The sequence below is a fragment of the Phytophthora parasitica genome (genome assembly GCF_000247585.1).
Source record: "Phytophthora parasitica INRA-310 unplaced genomic scaffold supercont2.111, whole genome shotgun sequence".
NCBI lineage: Eukaryota > Oomycota > Peronosporomycetes > Peronosporales > Peronosporaceae > Phytophthora > Phytophthora nicotianae.
Window position 1 is genome coordinate 34,909 of NW_008649097.1, and position 16,776 is coordinate 51,684.

Consider the following 16,776-nt stretch of genomic DNA (forward strand, 5'->3'; position numbering starts at 1 on the left):
TTTTAATCTTAAACGGCCAGGATTCGTACCTTAATAGAGAGGTTTCTGCACTCGTTGTTCCCAGTCCGTTCAAGATTAGCTGACGTAAAAGCTACATTTGTGTGTACTAACCAGGAATTTGCTTTCAGATGGTCTTGAGATTTTGCAAGTTTCAAGAAAAGTTTTCTCTGTTGGTGACCTTAAACAATCGATTTCTCAGCACAGCGCTCCCCGTCCACCTGTTTTCTACGCACCATGGTCAACCAAGTCGAGTTGCTGCAATGGTGCATCATGACGCGGCGGAACTTCAGCCGCACGAAAAAGTTGCGTTACCTGAGCCTGATTGACTGCGTAGAGCGGCCCTTAATTCCTAACGTGTCCTTTGACTTGGCACGCTACACTAACGCTAACTGTGAGCATGAGTTTCGTTTCGACGTGGCTGGAGTCCATGAGCTGTTTTCGTTGCTGCGTATTCCAGATGAAGTGGCTACTGTCTACAATGGCAAGGTTCACGATCGCTGTCCTGGTATCGAGGATATGTGCATCATGCTTCGCCGCCTCGCTACCCCAATGCGCTACTACGACATGCTACACCCGCGCTGGTATGTCCAATGGCACCACCACTTGCAGCGACGCCAGTGCTTGTGAGCTCGCCAGCACCAGCTCGTGCAATGACAGCAGGTTTTTTTTTCCTTGTCAGGAGCATGGAGAACTTTAAAAAGTGAGCTTCATTCTGTAGGTGGAAGACCTGCAGTTTTAAATCAGCTATAATTGCAGTTGCAAGTGATCACCCAGACGTATTGGATTCTTATCTGCACCAGCAGACACCGTAAGCATGGGCAAGAATTTACCAGATCTAGTTTTCCACAAACTTCAGCACCATCCCTAGGTGCTGCCGGCCACCTGCTCTCCCAATTACCACGTCCAAATCATCAAGAAGATGGCGTGTTTGCAGAGAGAGAGAGAGAGGAAGCCTTCGTGCGTGGCTTAGTCGCTCATATCACCAAGGAGACCTGCCTCACCACGGACTTCCAGTAAATTCTCTCTCGTCCTTCCTGCTGCTACCTCACGACACCACGCAAACTTCTGCCAATGCGTACCGGAAAGCGTCCTACCAGCTGAAGTCGTCTTCCAGTAGATAGTTGGAGTCATACTATGCCCTCTCACCGTTGAAGCTGTTGTTCTGCGTACGTGCAGCTAACCCGAGTCGTTGTAGCGGCCGTGCGCGCGAGTGTAGTAGCGACATCCTTGCCCGGGAAGATCCACTCTGGACGGTAGCACTTTATGCAGGCTCTCGAGTGTACGTCGTGTTACTACGTGGGCTTCAAACCCGTGGAGGAAAGGCACGCACTTGTCCGGGTCTATCTAGGAGAGGAGGCGGTGAGCTCGTGGCGCTGGGGTCGACGGGGATCTCTCCGTCTGGCTGGATGTCGTGCTCGATCACAAGTCGTTCTCAATTTCTTCGTTACGACTTGTAATTTACGTGGTAGCTAAGCACCTCGCAAAATTAATATTGATGCTTGCAGACTGCGAATAGAAACGGAGGCCACAGAAATGTGGCTTTGTGCTATCTTGGTCCCTGTCCTTGTCTAAACGCAGGACTGGACTGGACTGAGAATTGTTAGATGCAGAAACCTCTCTAATGTAAGAAATAATCCTGGTTTTGAACAGCTTCCTTTATTTTTACTGCTGTTTTGATTTGTGCCACCAATTATATAACTAGATTCGTTGTGCAACGATGAATCTGGGAGATAAAAATGGGGAGAGGCTTTCATGTGGACTAATTAAGACATTCGGAATCGTTTTTCGAAATTCCGTTGCTATTGTTGCATTATCCGCATACATTTGTTCGTAGATTGGTGTTCCATTCAAAATTTTCGTAGCAGGCTGCTACATAAGAATATTGCAAAAGGCCGTTAGATTTTATATTCGAGTTGTATGAAAAATGTACAATGCGATGATCACCGTCATATATTTATCCGTTGAATCACAAATACTTTGAAAATTGATTAAGAATCTCACAGCTGGTTTCACCCCCTACCTTGAGGCATTCACGATTACACATACAAACCAGAGGTCCATCAATCCAATGCTTAGCATTACGTTGAAATGCAACGTCTCAGTGTCAGCAATAATTGTTTAAAACAAGCTCACCCATTAATAATTATTATATTGGCATTTATTATTTGGGCAACAGTAATGTAAAAAGTATAAATCCAGAGAGTTATACGTGGAAGTAAATTTTAGTTTTAAAAAAGTGTAAGCGTTAGGTCGATGGAAGACGTGTTTCAGATTACTGTAAAGGAAGACACTTGGCTTCAGTGAAGAACACGTGCTACAGTTTTATGTTGCCACACCAAAATATGTTGGTTGTTCGGATAGTAGTGTGGTGCACCTCATTTTATTAATCTTGAAGTTTGTATGCATTTCGATTAAGGATTCGCGTGCAACGTGACAACGAAGGAGGAAGAGCAAGCATGGAGCCTCCGAGCCTCCTGCCGCACGTGGACGAGCTCGTGATGGAGTATCTGCTATTCCGAGGCTTTACCAAGGTACTGGACATTCTTCCCCTGCTTTTGACTCCTCCGACAGCCCAGTATTCGCAGAGTTATTAACCGAAACCTGGTTGCGTCAGAGTTTTCAAGTGTTCAGTGCCGAACGCAAGCGTGATCGCTCCCGGGGCTTCGACGTGGAGCAGATTATCTCGCAGTTACTAGTAGCCGTGCAAACGTACGTAGTATTCACGCTGGAACGAGAGCTGCAGAGGCAGTAGAAGCCGAGAGATCGATTATTTACTCACCAGCGTTATTTTTGTTATTCTCGCAGTTATCAGATAGAAACAGTGCTGGAGACATGGAAGTTCTTAACTGCGCGATTCTTCAACCACTTGGACGCGTCTTACGCCTCTGTACGGCGCTCGAATGTCAATTGATTGCATAAATTATACGTTTTGACGAGTTTTCTGCGGTTAATAACTCCACAGACACTGCAGCAGCTGGAAACTTCACTCTTGAGACTCTACGTAGTTAACGCAGTCAAGTCTGGACACCGAGAGAAGGCAGCAGAGTTCTTCCAGCTCCATGCAGACAAGTTAAACGCCTCTGTGACCGCCCAAGGGGCTGGAACGGACTCGTGGAGTCGCTGGTTCATCTTGCCGTACATCGAACACCCAGAAAGTGACCCATATTTCCAGGTTTTCTTCGGTCAGCTATGGCTGGAGGCATTCGTGACGTCATTTCGCAATTTTCTGTCGCTAGTTTTCCGAAATTTGCCGTTACCGAAGCTTCTGGCCTTCCAACTGGCTCGACTGGAAGAACCGACGCTGAAGTTGAGACTGAAGGTGAGTCAGTCCGAAGCTACGAGACTGAGACTGTACAACAGCGAAGCTACGGCTAAGATCAAGAAGCTGGAGGAGGCGGGACGGCAGTTGCACTCGATTCTTCGCTTGATGGTGCAGCACAACTTCATGGAACATTTCTCGGCGTCTACACCTAGTTACGTGGATGTGACGAGTGACCGGAACAAGAACAGAAGTCGCAGTCGCAGCCACGGCGCAGCGACAGCGAGTGTCGGACTGTCACACAAGCAGATGAAGGAAATTGGAGAGCTGTTCGGTATCAGCAGTGAGGAGAGTCCGCATGTCGATCCTCCTGCTCCTGTTGACCCGCGAGATATGCCCAGAGTAGCAGAAGTTTACCTCCCAGTCGATGAGTTGAGCGATGACGAAGAACTTGATGAAGAGGACGAAGTGGACGACGTTCCGGTGGAGAATGGAAGTGGCTGTGAGTCTACGTCACCTATGTTCTGTCCAATTGGCACAGACTCGAGTCTTCCGTCTGATGGAGAGCTGGCTAAGTCCAGTTTGACTCCGATTAAGCCGCCGTCTTGGTCTACTGGCGCGTCTATCAAGAGTTCAGATTCTATTGAGGCGTCTCTGATTCGTGAATTCAACATGCTCAACGACTGGGAACCCACAAAGTCAGCGATGACTGCAAGGAGCCGCTTCTCATCAGACGGACAGTTTCTTGCCATCGCAAAGCTGGGCAACAACCACATCGACATTTGGTCTGCGAATCCTGTAGCTCTGTCCCCTTCGTCTACAATCACGCTACCGTCGAGACTAATCAGTCTGAACTGGTTGGGTCCGGGCCCAAGCAAACAGGTGCGTATTTCAGCTTGTACCTTCAGTTCTGCGTTATCTTACGCTTGTATTTGTGTCGTGTAGCTCCTTGCCTGTACACTGGAAGACGGAGAGACGATGCTGTGGGATTCTGACGGACAGCAAGTCATCTCATGTCCTCCGACCGAAGATAACTTGCAGATACAGCAACTCATGTGTGCTCGAGAAGCGCCGATTGCTGCGTGTTTGTTCACTAGTCGCGACGAAGAGGACAACGCGCTCCAACAGATCCTGGTCTTGCATGGAGGTATGGAGGAACCGATGCAGGACTACTTCCCGATGGAAGATAAACAGCTCACTTGCTTAGCATGGAGCAAAATGGGGAACGTGTTGATTACTGGCAGTCGAACGGGCGACATCGAGTTCATCGACGTGATCCGGCCCGAGCGGATACACCGCTGCAATCTCATCTCTTGCAGTGGCTCGGCACGTATCGATGGTGGCAACTTGGCAGCGATTTGTCTGTCTCCGGACGGAGAATCGATGCTAAGTGTGCATGAGAATGGCAGAGCAGTGATGGAGTGGTCTGTCGCATCAATTTTGGTAGCTGTGGCGTCTCCGAACGATGCCGCTAGCGACGTCAGAGGGAGCGTAATAGACGTCAAGCCGACTCTGACGCGCACGTACGAGATGGACAAGCCCTTGGCATCGACTGAAGCTGAGGTAGACACAACGATCCGCTTCCTTGGAGCTGCCGGCTACTTCGTGGTGGCTGACTCCACTGCGCTCCACGTCTTCAAGGTATGACTAGAGTCTTTGAGATTCATTGTAGAATTATCTAACGTTGTACCTGTTTAATTCCCAGCATGGCGAGAGGCGCGCTATATCCAGTTTTATCCCGAGCCAAGCAGTCGTGGCGGATGTGGACTGGCACCCGAAGCTGCCGGTGTGTTGTTCAGCTAATCAGGATGGAGCCATCTCGCTGTGGAGCATGAAGGCAGCTAATGAATGAAGATCGTCAAAGCGTACGTCAATCTGTCCATCCGTCTAAAATAAACTATCTTGTCAGTGGTTCGTGTTAGAATAGGACCATCTACGAGAGCTGCACAAACACATACGATGAACAGGAAATTGGCGTTCGACAATCGTCTGTGCTATGAGCGCGATGTGATCCGACAGCAAGCACGACATCAGCGCAAGCTCGAGCAAGTGGTGCCTACCTGCCACTCACCGTCAAAGGTCTATCTGGACAGCAATGCTCCCGTATCGCACCCTCATTTGGCCACAAATGCCAAGCGCCAGCAGATCGAGAGAGATCGACAGCTCGACATCTATAACCAGAATCAGCGGCTGGCCAACAAGATGGTCCAGATCATGAATCGCCAAGAGAATATCGTGCTGGCTGCTTCCTCTCGATCGCGACTAACGCAACGCAAGCCTGGTGAGCCTGTGATGCCAACGTTAGGCGATGCTGCTAGGATCCAGACACCGGGAGCTGCGTTCCCTTCGCCTCACAAATCCGTACACAGTCCAGCACATATGCATATGCCTGGAATTCGTCTCGATGCAACGCAGACGCCTCTGCTGGACTGTCATTTGTCTCCTGAGTACGCAATAAATCGCGGTGACGCCTGCAAGAAGCCTACGCTTGTGAATCGAGCAGTGCAGAAGCGCCGACAGAATGCTATCGACCAAGAAAATCGCCGTCTCAAGGAGCGACTGGCACATTTAAAGCCGTACTATAACACCAAGAAATGGGACGGAGAGTGGCAGCAACATGCTCACAAGTTCGGCCACATGCATCAAGACGGCACAGTCGGCTATCTGTTGCCGAAAACCCCATCGAAAAGGATGGCTCCACCTTCGCGTGGCGGATGTAAAACAACTCGAGAGCGTGGGCTATCCAGAGGTGCCAATGCGCGGGAACTGCCTTCTCTGGATCGTAAAAACAAGCACAATTCCAGTCGAGCTGGACGAATTAAAGAGCTGCAGGATAATCGATCAAGATGTCAAGAAATGGAAGACGAAGAGCTAGTTCGTGATTTGCCGCCTTGCTTACTTCTTGAAGCCACGACTAGACAAGGCGTCGAGGTGACGGTGGATGAGTTACAGATTGAACTGACCCGTTCCGACATTGCAGAGCTTGGCGATCGGTAGGTATTTACTGACTTGTCGAGCAATTGCTTGTTTTCTGAATAGTGTTGTGTATTTCTAGTGGTCTGATGATTCACGGATCTTGGAAAGACAACACCTTCGGAGACCTGTTAGTGAATCACGATGCGCTCGTGCAGGTGGCTCAGATCGTGGATGACCTCGAGATCATGTAAGCTACTGCTGATCGAGAAGCTTTAATACGCACCTAGTACTTATTCGGTTGGGTTTTGTTTAGGATTAAGCTCGAGACGGTCTCACAAGTGCCTTCAGCAGGCAATGTTCCTAGCCTTTCAACATTACTGACTGATGACGAATTACAGAAATTACTGGTTGGTGTGGTACAACAACTACGATTTCAAGTGGCCCCAGCTCCACCAGACGCAACATCAAGTCCTCAGCTCCTTATTTCATGGGCATTGCCGATTCGAGATGGCAATACAAGAGCTGAAAGCTCCTGTCCAACACGAGAGCGATCACGACCACGTACATGTCCGTCAACGATTGTGAGCGATAATGAACCCCAGCGTCAAACTTCAGAGATGCAAGACGAAGAATACGCAGATGACTTTAACGAAATGACTTTCCGCGATGATATCGAAGCAGATCCTCTCGATTGGGCTATTCGATACAAGATGGCTGCTATCCTGAATCTCGATGGGAGACGGAGACGAACTGTTGCACGTAAAGACTCAAACTTTTACGTGGTTTCATCATGGTTCGACGAAGAAACTGGTATACAGACCATAAAAACGACTGGGGTTGGAAGTGCTGCGGATATCGAGGTACCTGCAGTGGAGATCATGTACAATATTACTGAGATGGAAAAATTACAACTGCAGTTAGAAGCAGGCTCCCTAACTGTATCAGAACTGCTAACCAGGACTGTGACTTCACTTCTTCCTTGAGAGTATGGAAGCTGATAGATTCTATAAAAATCGACGTTTATAAGGTATATTTTTTCTTAACACATTCGAGCAACAGCTTCTCACGGTATTTGTAAGCCTCGAGTTGGTCTGGAATCTTAGACAGCCGGTCAGGAGCGATATGTTGGTAGAGTTCTTGCAACTCTCGTTCAACTTCTGCTTTTTGCTTATCGTAGAATGCTCCAAGTTCGTCCTGGAGAAGAGAAAACAAGTCTTCGTATTCAGCACGTTGCTGTACAAGTCGGCTGTCTCCTTTGCTCAGATCTTGCGTTTCATCACTTGGATGAAGTCGAAAGAAAGCCATCGCATCAAAAATGACTTGCAATGGGTTCTCATTAAACGAATTCAATACGTTTAGAGAGGCTCCTTGCTTGATTAGCACGATGGCGCATTGTGGATCGTAGTGACGCAGCGCTAATAACAGCATTGTATCTCCATTGACCACACGGTCGAATAGAGTCGCTGAAGAGCTAGATGCAGCTGCACTAGTCTTGTCAAAGAAACCTAGCAAAGCAATTTGTCATTAAGATCCGCGTGGTGCGAAAAGACGACGAAGCCTTACCGAAGGTATGAAACTGCATAGGGGCCCCGAATCCAAACGTTTTCACTTGAGTGTCAACTGCTGTATCAGGAATGTCTTTAAGCTCAGTAAAAACTCGGATTAGCTCGTTGTGTTCCCTCTTCGCCAGCGCGTGGAGCGCATGCATGTCCCACCGATGGCTGATCAACTTGGGCATTCCGAGTGCAATGCAGCTTCTGCGCTTGAATAAACAGTCGTGGTTAAATTGGCATCACTACAAATGGTAATTCGTTTGACAGTGCCAAATTTTAACGTTAGTGCAATACAGATTGTTTTTGGTATTTTTCTTTGCCATTGCTGTGATGCGCGCATATCCTAAAAAAAAAAAAACTCGTTTTCTTCCCTACAGAAACAGCAAACACAAACCGAGAGTTTACATACCAAGGACATCGTTGTGACGTCGGACGCCTATCTCAGCGGTCGTGCATATTGTGCCGGGGAGCGTAGCAATACCAGAGGGGGTGTTCTCCAGATTTTTTAATTATTTTTGAAGTAAATATGGGTCGGAATTTACGACATCCGTCCTATCTTTATGATGGGACCATAACATGATGAAAACCAGAAGATGCTAATGCGATCGCCTCTACTTGTTCGAACAAGGCTCGAGCGAGATGAACTAATACGTTGGTCATGCTAGGTGCTGCTCCACGAGGAAGATTGGAAGTTTTGGCAATACTTCATGATACTTTGGTGCTCCGTCACTGAGGATAGCTTCGCTTGCCAGATGCTCGCCACGCAAACACATCGAGCGAGGCCGAATTGACGTTACACGGCCTCTTCAATAATAATTGTGCATACACCAGGATAACATGAATGATCTGAAAAGGCCGTCTATGTTTGCGCCCTGGGGAATTTTAGGAGCTAACGTATCCTCACCGTGGCGGCTGAGTTAGTTCGCGAGGACCTCACGTACTAACTCAACCGCCTGCTCCGTGACTGCTTGTCATTCTGCAATTCTTCGATCTTGACGCGGATCAACAGCCTCCTACTCAGTCGATGAAGTTTTATAGTGTGCTGAGCGCCATCTGGGGTGCACTTGCTGTCGTCCAAGCCCAAGAAACCAAAACAAATTCGACGGTCAAGTACATTGACTTTTCGAGTCTGAAGAAATACACGAGAGCACCCACGACCCAGTCAGAAATGTCGGGATCACAGGTTGACCAGACAATTCAAGTGCCTATATCGACGAGACCAGACCCGAGAGCGACAGAAGCTCCTACGCCGACACCAACATTGTCTCCAACGTCAACTCCAACACCTGCTCCGACCCCGGACCCGGGTCCGTGGATAACCATCACCATCGACCACGACCAAGTAAAGCCGTTTCCACAACCTCAGCCCGTCACAATCTCTGAAAAGGCTGCAGTCAAGTTCAAACCACAACTCCACATCACGAATGGATGTCATTCGTATCCAGCAGTTGATGAAGCCGGACAGACCAGTGGTGGTCTCAAAACAAAAGGAGCCCCTAGTGCTGGGTGCAAGGGATCCGGATGGGGTTCGCAAGTCTACGGTCGATCTAGTTGGTATCAGGGAGTTTGGGCCATCATGTACTGTTGGTATTTCCCAAAGGACGAGCCGTCCACCGGAATTGGCCATCGCCACGACTGGGAGCACGTCATCGTGTGGATCGACAACCCTGAGATAGCGAACCCGAAGATCCTAGCTGTCACGCCGTCGGCACACAGTGGATATCACAAGTACGCCCCTCCGAATCCTGATACCATCGATGGTGCCACTACAAAAGTAGCGTACGAGAGTCACTGGCCCATGGATCATGCCCTTGGCTCCACTTCGGAAGCCGGTGACTTCCAAGATCTGATTATGTGGGGTCAGTTGTCAGAGAATGCCAGCCGTGCGCTGAACGCTGTGTACTGGGGCAATGCGAATACACCCATGAACGATGGGAACTTTCTACCGAAGCTTGCTAAAGCGTGGCCATTTTAGTTGATATTTAGTACGTGAAGCACTGTAAAAACATGTTTGTAGTTAACACGTTTCGTGTTTCATCGAATATCTTTTATTATACTTAAAAGAAGCACCCTGGTGTTTTTATTCATGGGCACGGTTTTCATTTGTGCAGTGTAAGATTGATGTCTAAATCAAAACAGTACAACACTTACCTCAGTACATGTATAGGCGTAAAATCGGTATTTGTTAACTAGAGCCTTGCTTAAGCTAAGATAGCTTGTTCTTTCTTCGTCATTGCCGGGTGATTTAGGGCCACCCACTATCAAATGTCGGTGTCGGTGCCTTCAAAGGTTAGAAAACTATTAATAGGACATTTCGTCGGCAGATGCCGAGCGTTAGATCTATTTGGACGCTGTGTGAAAAATGAGTACAACCGACATACTGTACACGTAACCGCACTCTCCAATGACAAGCTTTGAATTCTCGATTCTACCAAGTGGGTCATTGTTGCGTTCTCATAGCAACTCATGCCCACTCTTAGTTTGAATTCCGACTTCTAGCGAGATGTAGAATGTGCTTGTAAAACGACCAGAAGCCCGGATACAGGAGAGCTAATCGCTTTCTTCGAAATCAAAGACATCCGCACGGAAATCTGTGCCATCTGCACTTCTACACACGATGTCTTTAGCCAACTTGATAGATGTAAGTTCTAATATCGTTGTGGGCTGTAGTATCCAACCCACAACGATACCAGGACTCTAGAACATTTAGTTAATAATTCAAACAGAAGGCCCTCTACTTTAAAAAACGATAGTAATTTTAACTTACACTTATAAATATTACAATTTCTTTCTTCAGCTTTTTTTTACTTAAAAAGTTTAACAAGAACATGATTGTGAAGGTTTTCTATTTGAGAAATACACCTTCCAACCAGTACTCTGGACACGACGCGACAGTCTAAACACTTCGGCTCAAGTATTTGCATTCCGCTGAAAGGAAAGGTCTGCTACAGCCTCTGAAGTTTAAGTAATCATTACGCTTCATGAATCGACAAAATATCACCGTGAGCCTTCTCGCTGGGGTAAGGTCTGTCCGTGACAAAGGACGGTATGGTTACCCGAGAGTTAGCCCAGCAACAATTGGACGGGTAACCGACTCCTGGTATAGCTGGCTACGTCGGCCGAGGTATTCTGGAGAATGGATATTTGTACTATGCAAAGGTTTATTGGGGTCCAAATTTTTTTTACTTTTTTTGACTTGATTTTGTATGGCGGTAGTGAGCGGCATGGTCGTAGCAAATCCACACGATATTTACGTAATGGGCCCAGCAACGAGCTTACCAACGAACGGACTCAATACAGACTGGGAATTTTTTCTATCGTGTGGTTAGGGTGGAGGGAGGTTCAAGTTGATCCATTTTTGACCTGACCCGAATATGATCACAAGAAGCCTGCGGCACTATTTTGGGTTGTGTGCCATCACACCATCACAAGCAGGATCGAATCCCTCGCTTTCGATTCCGATACCAGATAATGTCCTAACCTTACCACTAAACCCTAGACTATTAAATTTTAATACATGTATGTTAAAATAGTATTTTACATGTACAAATCAGTAACACATCTCAGACAAAACGTGCGAATCGAAACATTTGGTTCCGAATCTTTCGGAAGTCATCAAGGGTTCGTGATGTGTGCATGATATCGATTGACACGTCGAGGATTACGAGCACACAATGCTTCGATGCCAAATCCCAGTGGTTGGTGCGCAACGGGATCGTCCGAAACGCTGTAGATTTTCAAATGAAGTCAAAAGCGTGTTACTAGTACAGTATAGGTTTCGGACGATTCTGAGCAGTTTTTTCAGATCGCGTTTCGCTTGTGCAGACTAACACCACGGCACTAAGAACTTGTTGCGTTTGTTCATGAAGTGCATTACATGCATTCTCGCAGTGCTGTGCATGTATTAATACCACTCGAAAATGCGATGGTCTTGAATATGACCGTCGTTTGATTGAAGTACAACCGGTATTAATACATTCCAGCTCTTTTTGTAACTTTGAAAAGCGTTGTTATGCCAGTATTGTATACTGAACCTCCAATAAGCTTAGGAAAAAGTGCACTGAAAGACAGCGTTCTAAGCGACAATGTGGTGGTAACTTACCACAGGACAGTGCAGCTGCGTTTAGCGAACCAATTGACCCCAGCTGTTGCACTTGTGTGACGGGGTACGAGCAGAACTGGAGGGGGTGAGCGAGTCCAATAGAACAAGAATTTTTATGACCTCCTTCCTATCTCTAAGATGCAATTTTGTATAGAGTGGACGAACAACTTGTCTGTTTTCCTTCCATACTAAAAAGTGGCCCACCCTCATATCCCTCAATTAATATTTTTTTAAAAAAAAGAGAGAGACAGATTTGACATCGGGAAATCACATTTCATTTAAAAAATATTTTTCAAACACATACTCTGATTAATCCAACTCAAACTCCGGCGCTAATGTCCGGTCCCTTCTACCTGATAACGATGCAAAGTCAGCTTAATTTTAACGTGTTCGGAAGCACAATGACGTCCCAAATCGATTATCTCATTTTGTTCATTATATAAACTTAAATAAATAGCTACGTGTAGTGTGTACATGCAGCAAAAGATATGCAGACTCACGAGTTGTTCGCTCACGTATCCATACGTACAAGAATTCCCATGGACAAGTCAAGAGCAACTGAGTAGCCTTGATGTTTCGCTGAAATTTTCGCTCTACACTTGCGCAGGTAAAGGGAACGAATCTCGCGAATGAATCACACGCAGACCCTTGTTACGATCTCTTGGCTGTGAAATCATTTCGTTGTTAAGAAATTTGTAGGAATTTATCTTTTCCCACAATTACCGATACGGTAGGAAGAGCTTGGTTGCTTTCAACATGGGAAACCGCATCAGGATAAAACAGTTAAAAGGGTTAAGAGTTAAAAGAGTAAAATTTTGACTACCGAGTAGCAAAGATGAGTCCGGATCACACACACTGTAATGTGTTTTTGTATTTGTACTTGCTGCAGTTATGGTGGCTAATACGACCAAGGCGCTACGCTGCATACGGCATACGGTAATGTGCTGTATGTCGATGTCCCTCCTCAAGCAGTCAACTTTCCCTCGCCTGACTTTGCGAACAGCGCGATACGCTTTTGTGATCTGCAAGCACTGTCTCTCCTTCGTACACCGAAGGGATAGGCACGGACCGTGCCACACGGTTGGTAATTACTAATTTGCATGAGAGACTCGGCCATTCGGCAATTCTTCCACCCACCACGAGTCAAGGACGATGAAGACGAGCACCGTTCTGTTTGCCGCTTTCGCCGCGGTCGCTGCGATTCAAGCCGAAACGACCAATTCAACCGTGAAGTACATCGATTACTCGAGTTTGAAGAAGTTTACGAGGGCTCCAGCTACCAAAGAGACCAATTCGACCGTGAAGTACATCGACTATTCGAGTTTGAAGAAATTCACGAGGGCTCCAGCTACAAAGAAGACCAGCACGGCCGGTTCTAACGAACAACAACAACAGGAGCAAAACCAACAGCAGCAACAATCCAGCCTGTCGGGTTCTCATGAACAGCAGGAGGAGATTGAAACGCCCGCCCCGACGCACGTGCCTATTCCTACCCGACCGGACCCTAGACAGACCGAAGCTCCGACACCCGCACCGACACCGGCGCCGACTCCGGCTCCGACACCTGCACCGACACCCGATCCGGGTCCGTGGGTAGCGAAGTGGATCGACCACGACCAAGTTAAGCCGTTCCCGCAACCAGAGCCCGTCACCATTTCGGAGAAGGCAGCAGTCAAGTTCAAGCCTCAGATTCACATCACGAACGGATGTCACCCGTACCCTGCGGTGAACGAAGCCGGTGAAACCAGTGGCGGTCTCAAAACGAAGGGTGCTCCCAGCGCTAAATGCAAGGGATCTGGATGGGGTTCTCAGGTGTACGGCCGATCTACGTGGGTCCAGGGCATCTGGGCCATCATGTATTCGTGGTACTTCCCCAAGGACTCGCCGTCCTCGGGACTGGGCCACCGTCACGACTGGGAGCACGTCATCGTGTGGATCGACAACCCCGACGTGGAAAACCCCAAGATTTTGGCCGTGACCCCGTCGGCTCACGATGGTTATTCCAAGCAGGTCCCTCCGAATGCCGACTGCGTTGACGGTACGAGCGTGAAGGTCAAGTACGAGAGCCACTGGCCGATCAACCACGCTCTTGAATCCACTTCCGAGGGCGGTGACTTCCAGGACCTTATCATGTGGGATCAGCTCTCAGAGGACGCCCGTCGGGCCATGAACGGCGTCGGCTGGGGCAAGGCAAACACACCTTTCAACGATGGTAACTTCAAGCCTAAGCTGGAGAAAGCGTGGCCTTTTAAGAAATGATTTTAGCGAATGTAGCTAGGATCATTATGTAGGACAGCGTGCGATAACAAGGTATTATCGTACGATCACAACGTCATGCGTAGACAACAAGGGCACTGGAGATTTCAATATGCGCTTCTGCTCCTTTACTAACGGTATGATGAAGTGGTGCATATTAATAGTTGAAGGTTACCTACTGTACTTAAAATGCCGTCAAATTTACGTATGCTGCACTGAATCAAACAGTTTCAATCCCAGGCGGTTGCGATTCCTCGACTGCAAAAAACGTGGGATGGTAGTTTCGTGAACTTGGCCGTCGCTTCAAGTCGGTGGCCAAATGTGATAGTTTTCTTTCAACTTCACTGAGCTCTTATGGGCTGCTGTTCCACCAAGGAGCAGGTCGGCGTCGAGGATGGAGCTCCAACTCAAGGTGTGCTTCCTGCAAGCTCTCGAAAGTGCAGAGATGTGATTTGTGCTTTGCTTTTCGCCGTCTTCTGGGTTGGTATGATCGCTATCGCTGCCGTCGGATTCATGCACGGCGAGCCCAAACGACTTCTATACGGATCGGACTACAACGGCACTACGTGTGGCACTGGGAAACAGCAAGATCAGCCTTTAACGTTTTATCCTCGAATCACGCAGGACTTATTGGAGCAAGCCTCCAACCCGGCATTATCTGTTGACGATTTTTCGTTCTACGGGGTCTGCGTAGCAACCTGTCCGGATGCAGGCACGTACATCTGCAACTACGAAGCTGAAGCAGAAATCCAAAGTGATACCTCACTTACCACAGATAAAGAGCGAGAACAAGAGCGCAAATCAAGAGCTACAGACTTCATAATTCTATCCAGCGAGAAACAATGTTGGCTGGTAGCGTTACCGAGTGAAAAAGTGTTCTACCGTTGTCTTCAAATCACGGAGTTGAACTCAACGTCAATAGAAAAGTGTGTGGTCCCAGGCGATGAACCAGAATACTACGAAGAGGTAAACGGTGTTCAAGTGCCTAATGACAAGTGCGAGATTAAACGCGTAATAACCACGTCGGAGTCGGTGGAGCCGGCACAAGAGAATCCGCTATACTCGAAGTTGCAAACTGTTGGATCTACCGTTGGACGGGTCATTGGCGATCTGCAGGAAACTTGGCCAGTTTTCCTTGTCTGTGGAGGCGTTCTTGCACTCGTTTTGGGCTTTGCATTCGTCATTCTCTTGAGGTTTTGTGCTGGATGTATCGTGTGGATCACACTGTGGAGTTTTGTGCTGCTGTTGCTACTCTTTGCTTTGATGCTGAGTACCAAGGGAGGCATCATCGGCAGTTCAGATCTTAATGCTCTCACTTCAGAAATCGCGTCTGCTGCAGCAGCGGCAGGTGTGGATTCCTCCGATGTAAATACCACAGCGATCGTGCTTCCTCAGACACTGCAAGCAAGTCAGGATAAACAAAAGGCTTATGCTGCAGCAGCTTATGTTGTCTATGCATTGGCAGGTGTCGCGCTTTTGCTAGTCTGTTTCTTCCAGAAGAAAATTCGTATTGCTGTTGGGATCGTGAAGGAGGCATCACGTGCACTGCAGAGTCTGCCACTGCTGGTATTATTCCCCATCATTCCGTTCGTTATGCTGTTGATACTGTTCGCGTATGCGGCAATCGTCGGTGCCTTCATTTACAGTTCGGGAGAGATGGAGTTAGCCTCTTTGGCAGGTGAGCTTGCGGACCAGACTGGACAAAACATAACAGCAGAAGCGACGACGACTTTAAGTAAAGTGAGTCCGGATCAGACGATGAAGTTGTTGGTAGCGTATCATTTCTTCGGCTTCTTGTGGACAGCTCAACTCATCAACGCTATTAGTATGTGTACGATAGCTGGTGCTGTGAGTCGCTACTATTGGAGCCGCAACAAGACTAGTGAGGAAATGGGACGGTTCCCTGTGCTTACTTCGTTCAAGAATTGCTTCCGCTACCACTTCGGATCACTCGCATTCGGGTCTTTTATCATTGCTGTGGTGCAGTTTATTAGAGCTGCACTGCTGTATCTGGACCATCAAACGAAAGATCTCCAGAAATCCAATCTTGTGCTTAAAGTGGCTATGAAGATCGTGCAGTGCTGTTTATGGTGTCTAGAGAAATGTCTGCGTTTCTTATCGAAGAACGCGTACATCCTCATTGCTATGAAAGGCCACAGCTTCTGCGCATCGGCCAAGGACGCGTTCAAGATTTTGCTGACTAATATCGCACAGGTTGGTGCCGTATCGACCGTGACTTTCCTACTACTAGGTGCTGGCAAGATAGCTGTCGCATTGAGCTGCGCTATCGCAACTTTCTCCTACTTGGAGAAAAATAACGACGACTATGGCGTTGGTGGAGCTCACGAGTTGTCGTCTCCCTTAGCTCCAATCCTATTGGCACTTTTACTCGGCTGGTTCGTGGCTTCGACGCTTCTTGGAGTCTACGAGATGGCCATTGATACTATTTTGTTGTGTTTCTGCGAGGACAAAGAACTCAACAAAGAATCGGGTCAGTATTTTATGAGCGATTCGCTTAAGAAATTCGTAGCAAAGGTCAACAAGGCGGAGTCCCAAGGTGCAGATACTCATGCTGATAAGCCCAAAGTGTAACGATGGAGCCCAATAATGAACGGATAGCATAACCTTTTGTTTTTATTTAAACGTGGGCAACACTAGCAGCACAAACGTGCACTTGGTATATGTAGCCT

At 47.7% G+C, this 16,776-nt stretch overlaps 7 protein-coding genes across 7 annotated transcripts; 6 read left to right on the top strand and 1 right to left on the bottom strand.

Annotated features, from left to right (window-relative positions):
• Window positions 1–234: 234 nt before the first annotated feature.
• Window positions 235–627, top strand: PPTG_19326 (hypothetical protein; the record flags this gene model as incomplete). The annotated part of the gene is made up of 1 exon (XM_008917670.1): window positions 235–627. The coding sequence occupies one exon, from the start codon at window positions 235–237 to the stop codon at window positions 625–627; it is 393 nt and encodes a 130-aa protein (XP_008915918.1).
• A 1,829-nt stretch (window positions 628–2,456) lies between these two features.
• Window positions 2,457–5,111, top strand: PPTG_19327 (hypothetical protein; the record flags this gene model as incomplete). The annotated part of the gene is made up of 6 exons (XM_008917671.1): window positions 2,457–2,531; window positions 2,615–2,709; window positions 2,806–2,887; window positions 2,963–4,141; window positions 4,205–4,900; window positions 4,965–5,111. The coding sequence occupies 6 exons, from the start codon at window positions 2,457–2,459 to the stop codon at window positions 5,109–5,111; spliced, it is 2,274 nt and encodes a 757-aa protein (XP_008915919.1).
• A 107-nt stretch (window positions 5,112–5,218) lies between these two features.
• Window positions 5,219–7,158, top strand: PPTG_19328 (hypothetical protein; the record flags this gene model as incomplete). Its single annotated transcript, XM_008917672.1, has 3 exons — window positions 5,219–6,252; window positions 6,315–6,422; window positions 6,489–7,158. The coding sequence occupies 3 exons, from the start codon at window positions 5,219–5,221 to the stop codon at window positions 7,156–7,158; spliced, it is 1,812 nt and encodes a 603-aa protein (XP_008915920.1).
• A 31-nt stretch (window positions 7,159–7,189) lies between these two features.
• Window positions 7,190–7,826, bottom strand: PPTG_19329 (hypothetical protein). Its single transcript, XM_008917673.1, has one exon. It carries the CDS (start codon window positions 7,601–7,603, stop codon window positions 7,196–7,198), a length of 408 nt encoding a protein of 135 aa, XP_008915921.1. The 5' UTR covers window positions 7,604–7,826; the 3' UTR covers window positions 7,190–7,195.
• Window positions 7,827–8,714: 888 nt separating this feature from the next.
• On the top strand, window positions 8,715–9,794 carry PPTG_19330 (hypothetical protein). The gene has a single exon (XM_008917674.1). The coding sequence runs from the start codon at window positions 8,753–8,755 to the stop codon at window positions 9,701–9,703; it is 951 nt and encodes a 316-aa protein (XP_008915922.1). The 5' UTR covers window positions 8,715–8,752; the 3' UTR covers window positions 9,704–9,794.
• Window positions 9,795–12,982: 3,188 nt separating this feature from the next.
• PPTG_19331 (hypothetical protein) lies at window positions 12,983–14,089 on the top strand (the record flags this gene model as incomplete). The annotated part of the gene is made up of 1 exon (XM_008917675.1): window positions 12,983–14,089. The coding sequence occupies one exon, from the start codon at window positions 12,983–12,985 to the stop codon at window positions 14,087–14,089; it is 1,107 nt and encodes a 368-aa protein (XP_008915923.1).
• Window positions 14,090–14,440: 351 nt separating this feature from the next.
• On the top strand, window positions 14,441–16,678 carry PPTG_19332 (hypothetical protein; the record flags this gene model as incomplete). The annotated part of the gene is made up of 1 exon (XM_008917676.1): window positions 14,441–16,678. The coding sequence occupies one exon, from the start codon at window positions 14,441–14,443 to the stop codon at window positions 16,676–16,678; it is 2,238 nt and encodes a 745-aa protein (XP_008915924.1).
• Between the last annotated feature and the right edge of the window lie 98 nt (window positions 16,679–16,776).

Bases quoted from the DNA above. Each gene is read 5' to 3' on its own strand.
- PPTG_19329 (XM_008917673.1), bottom strand. From the start codon at position 7,603: ATGCTGTTATTAGCGCTGCGTCACTACGATCCACAATGCGCCATCGTG.
- PPTG_19330 (XM_008917674.1), top strand. From the start codon at position 8,753: ATGAAGTTTTATAGTGTGCTGAGCGCCATCTGGGGTGCACTTGCTGTC.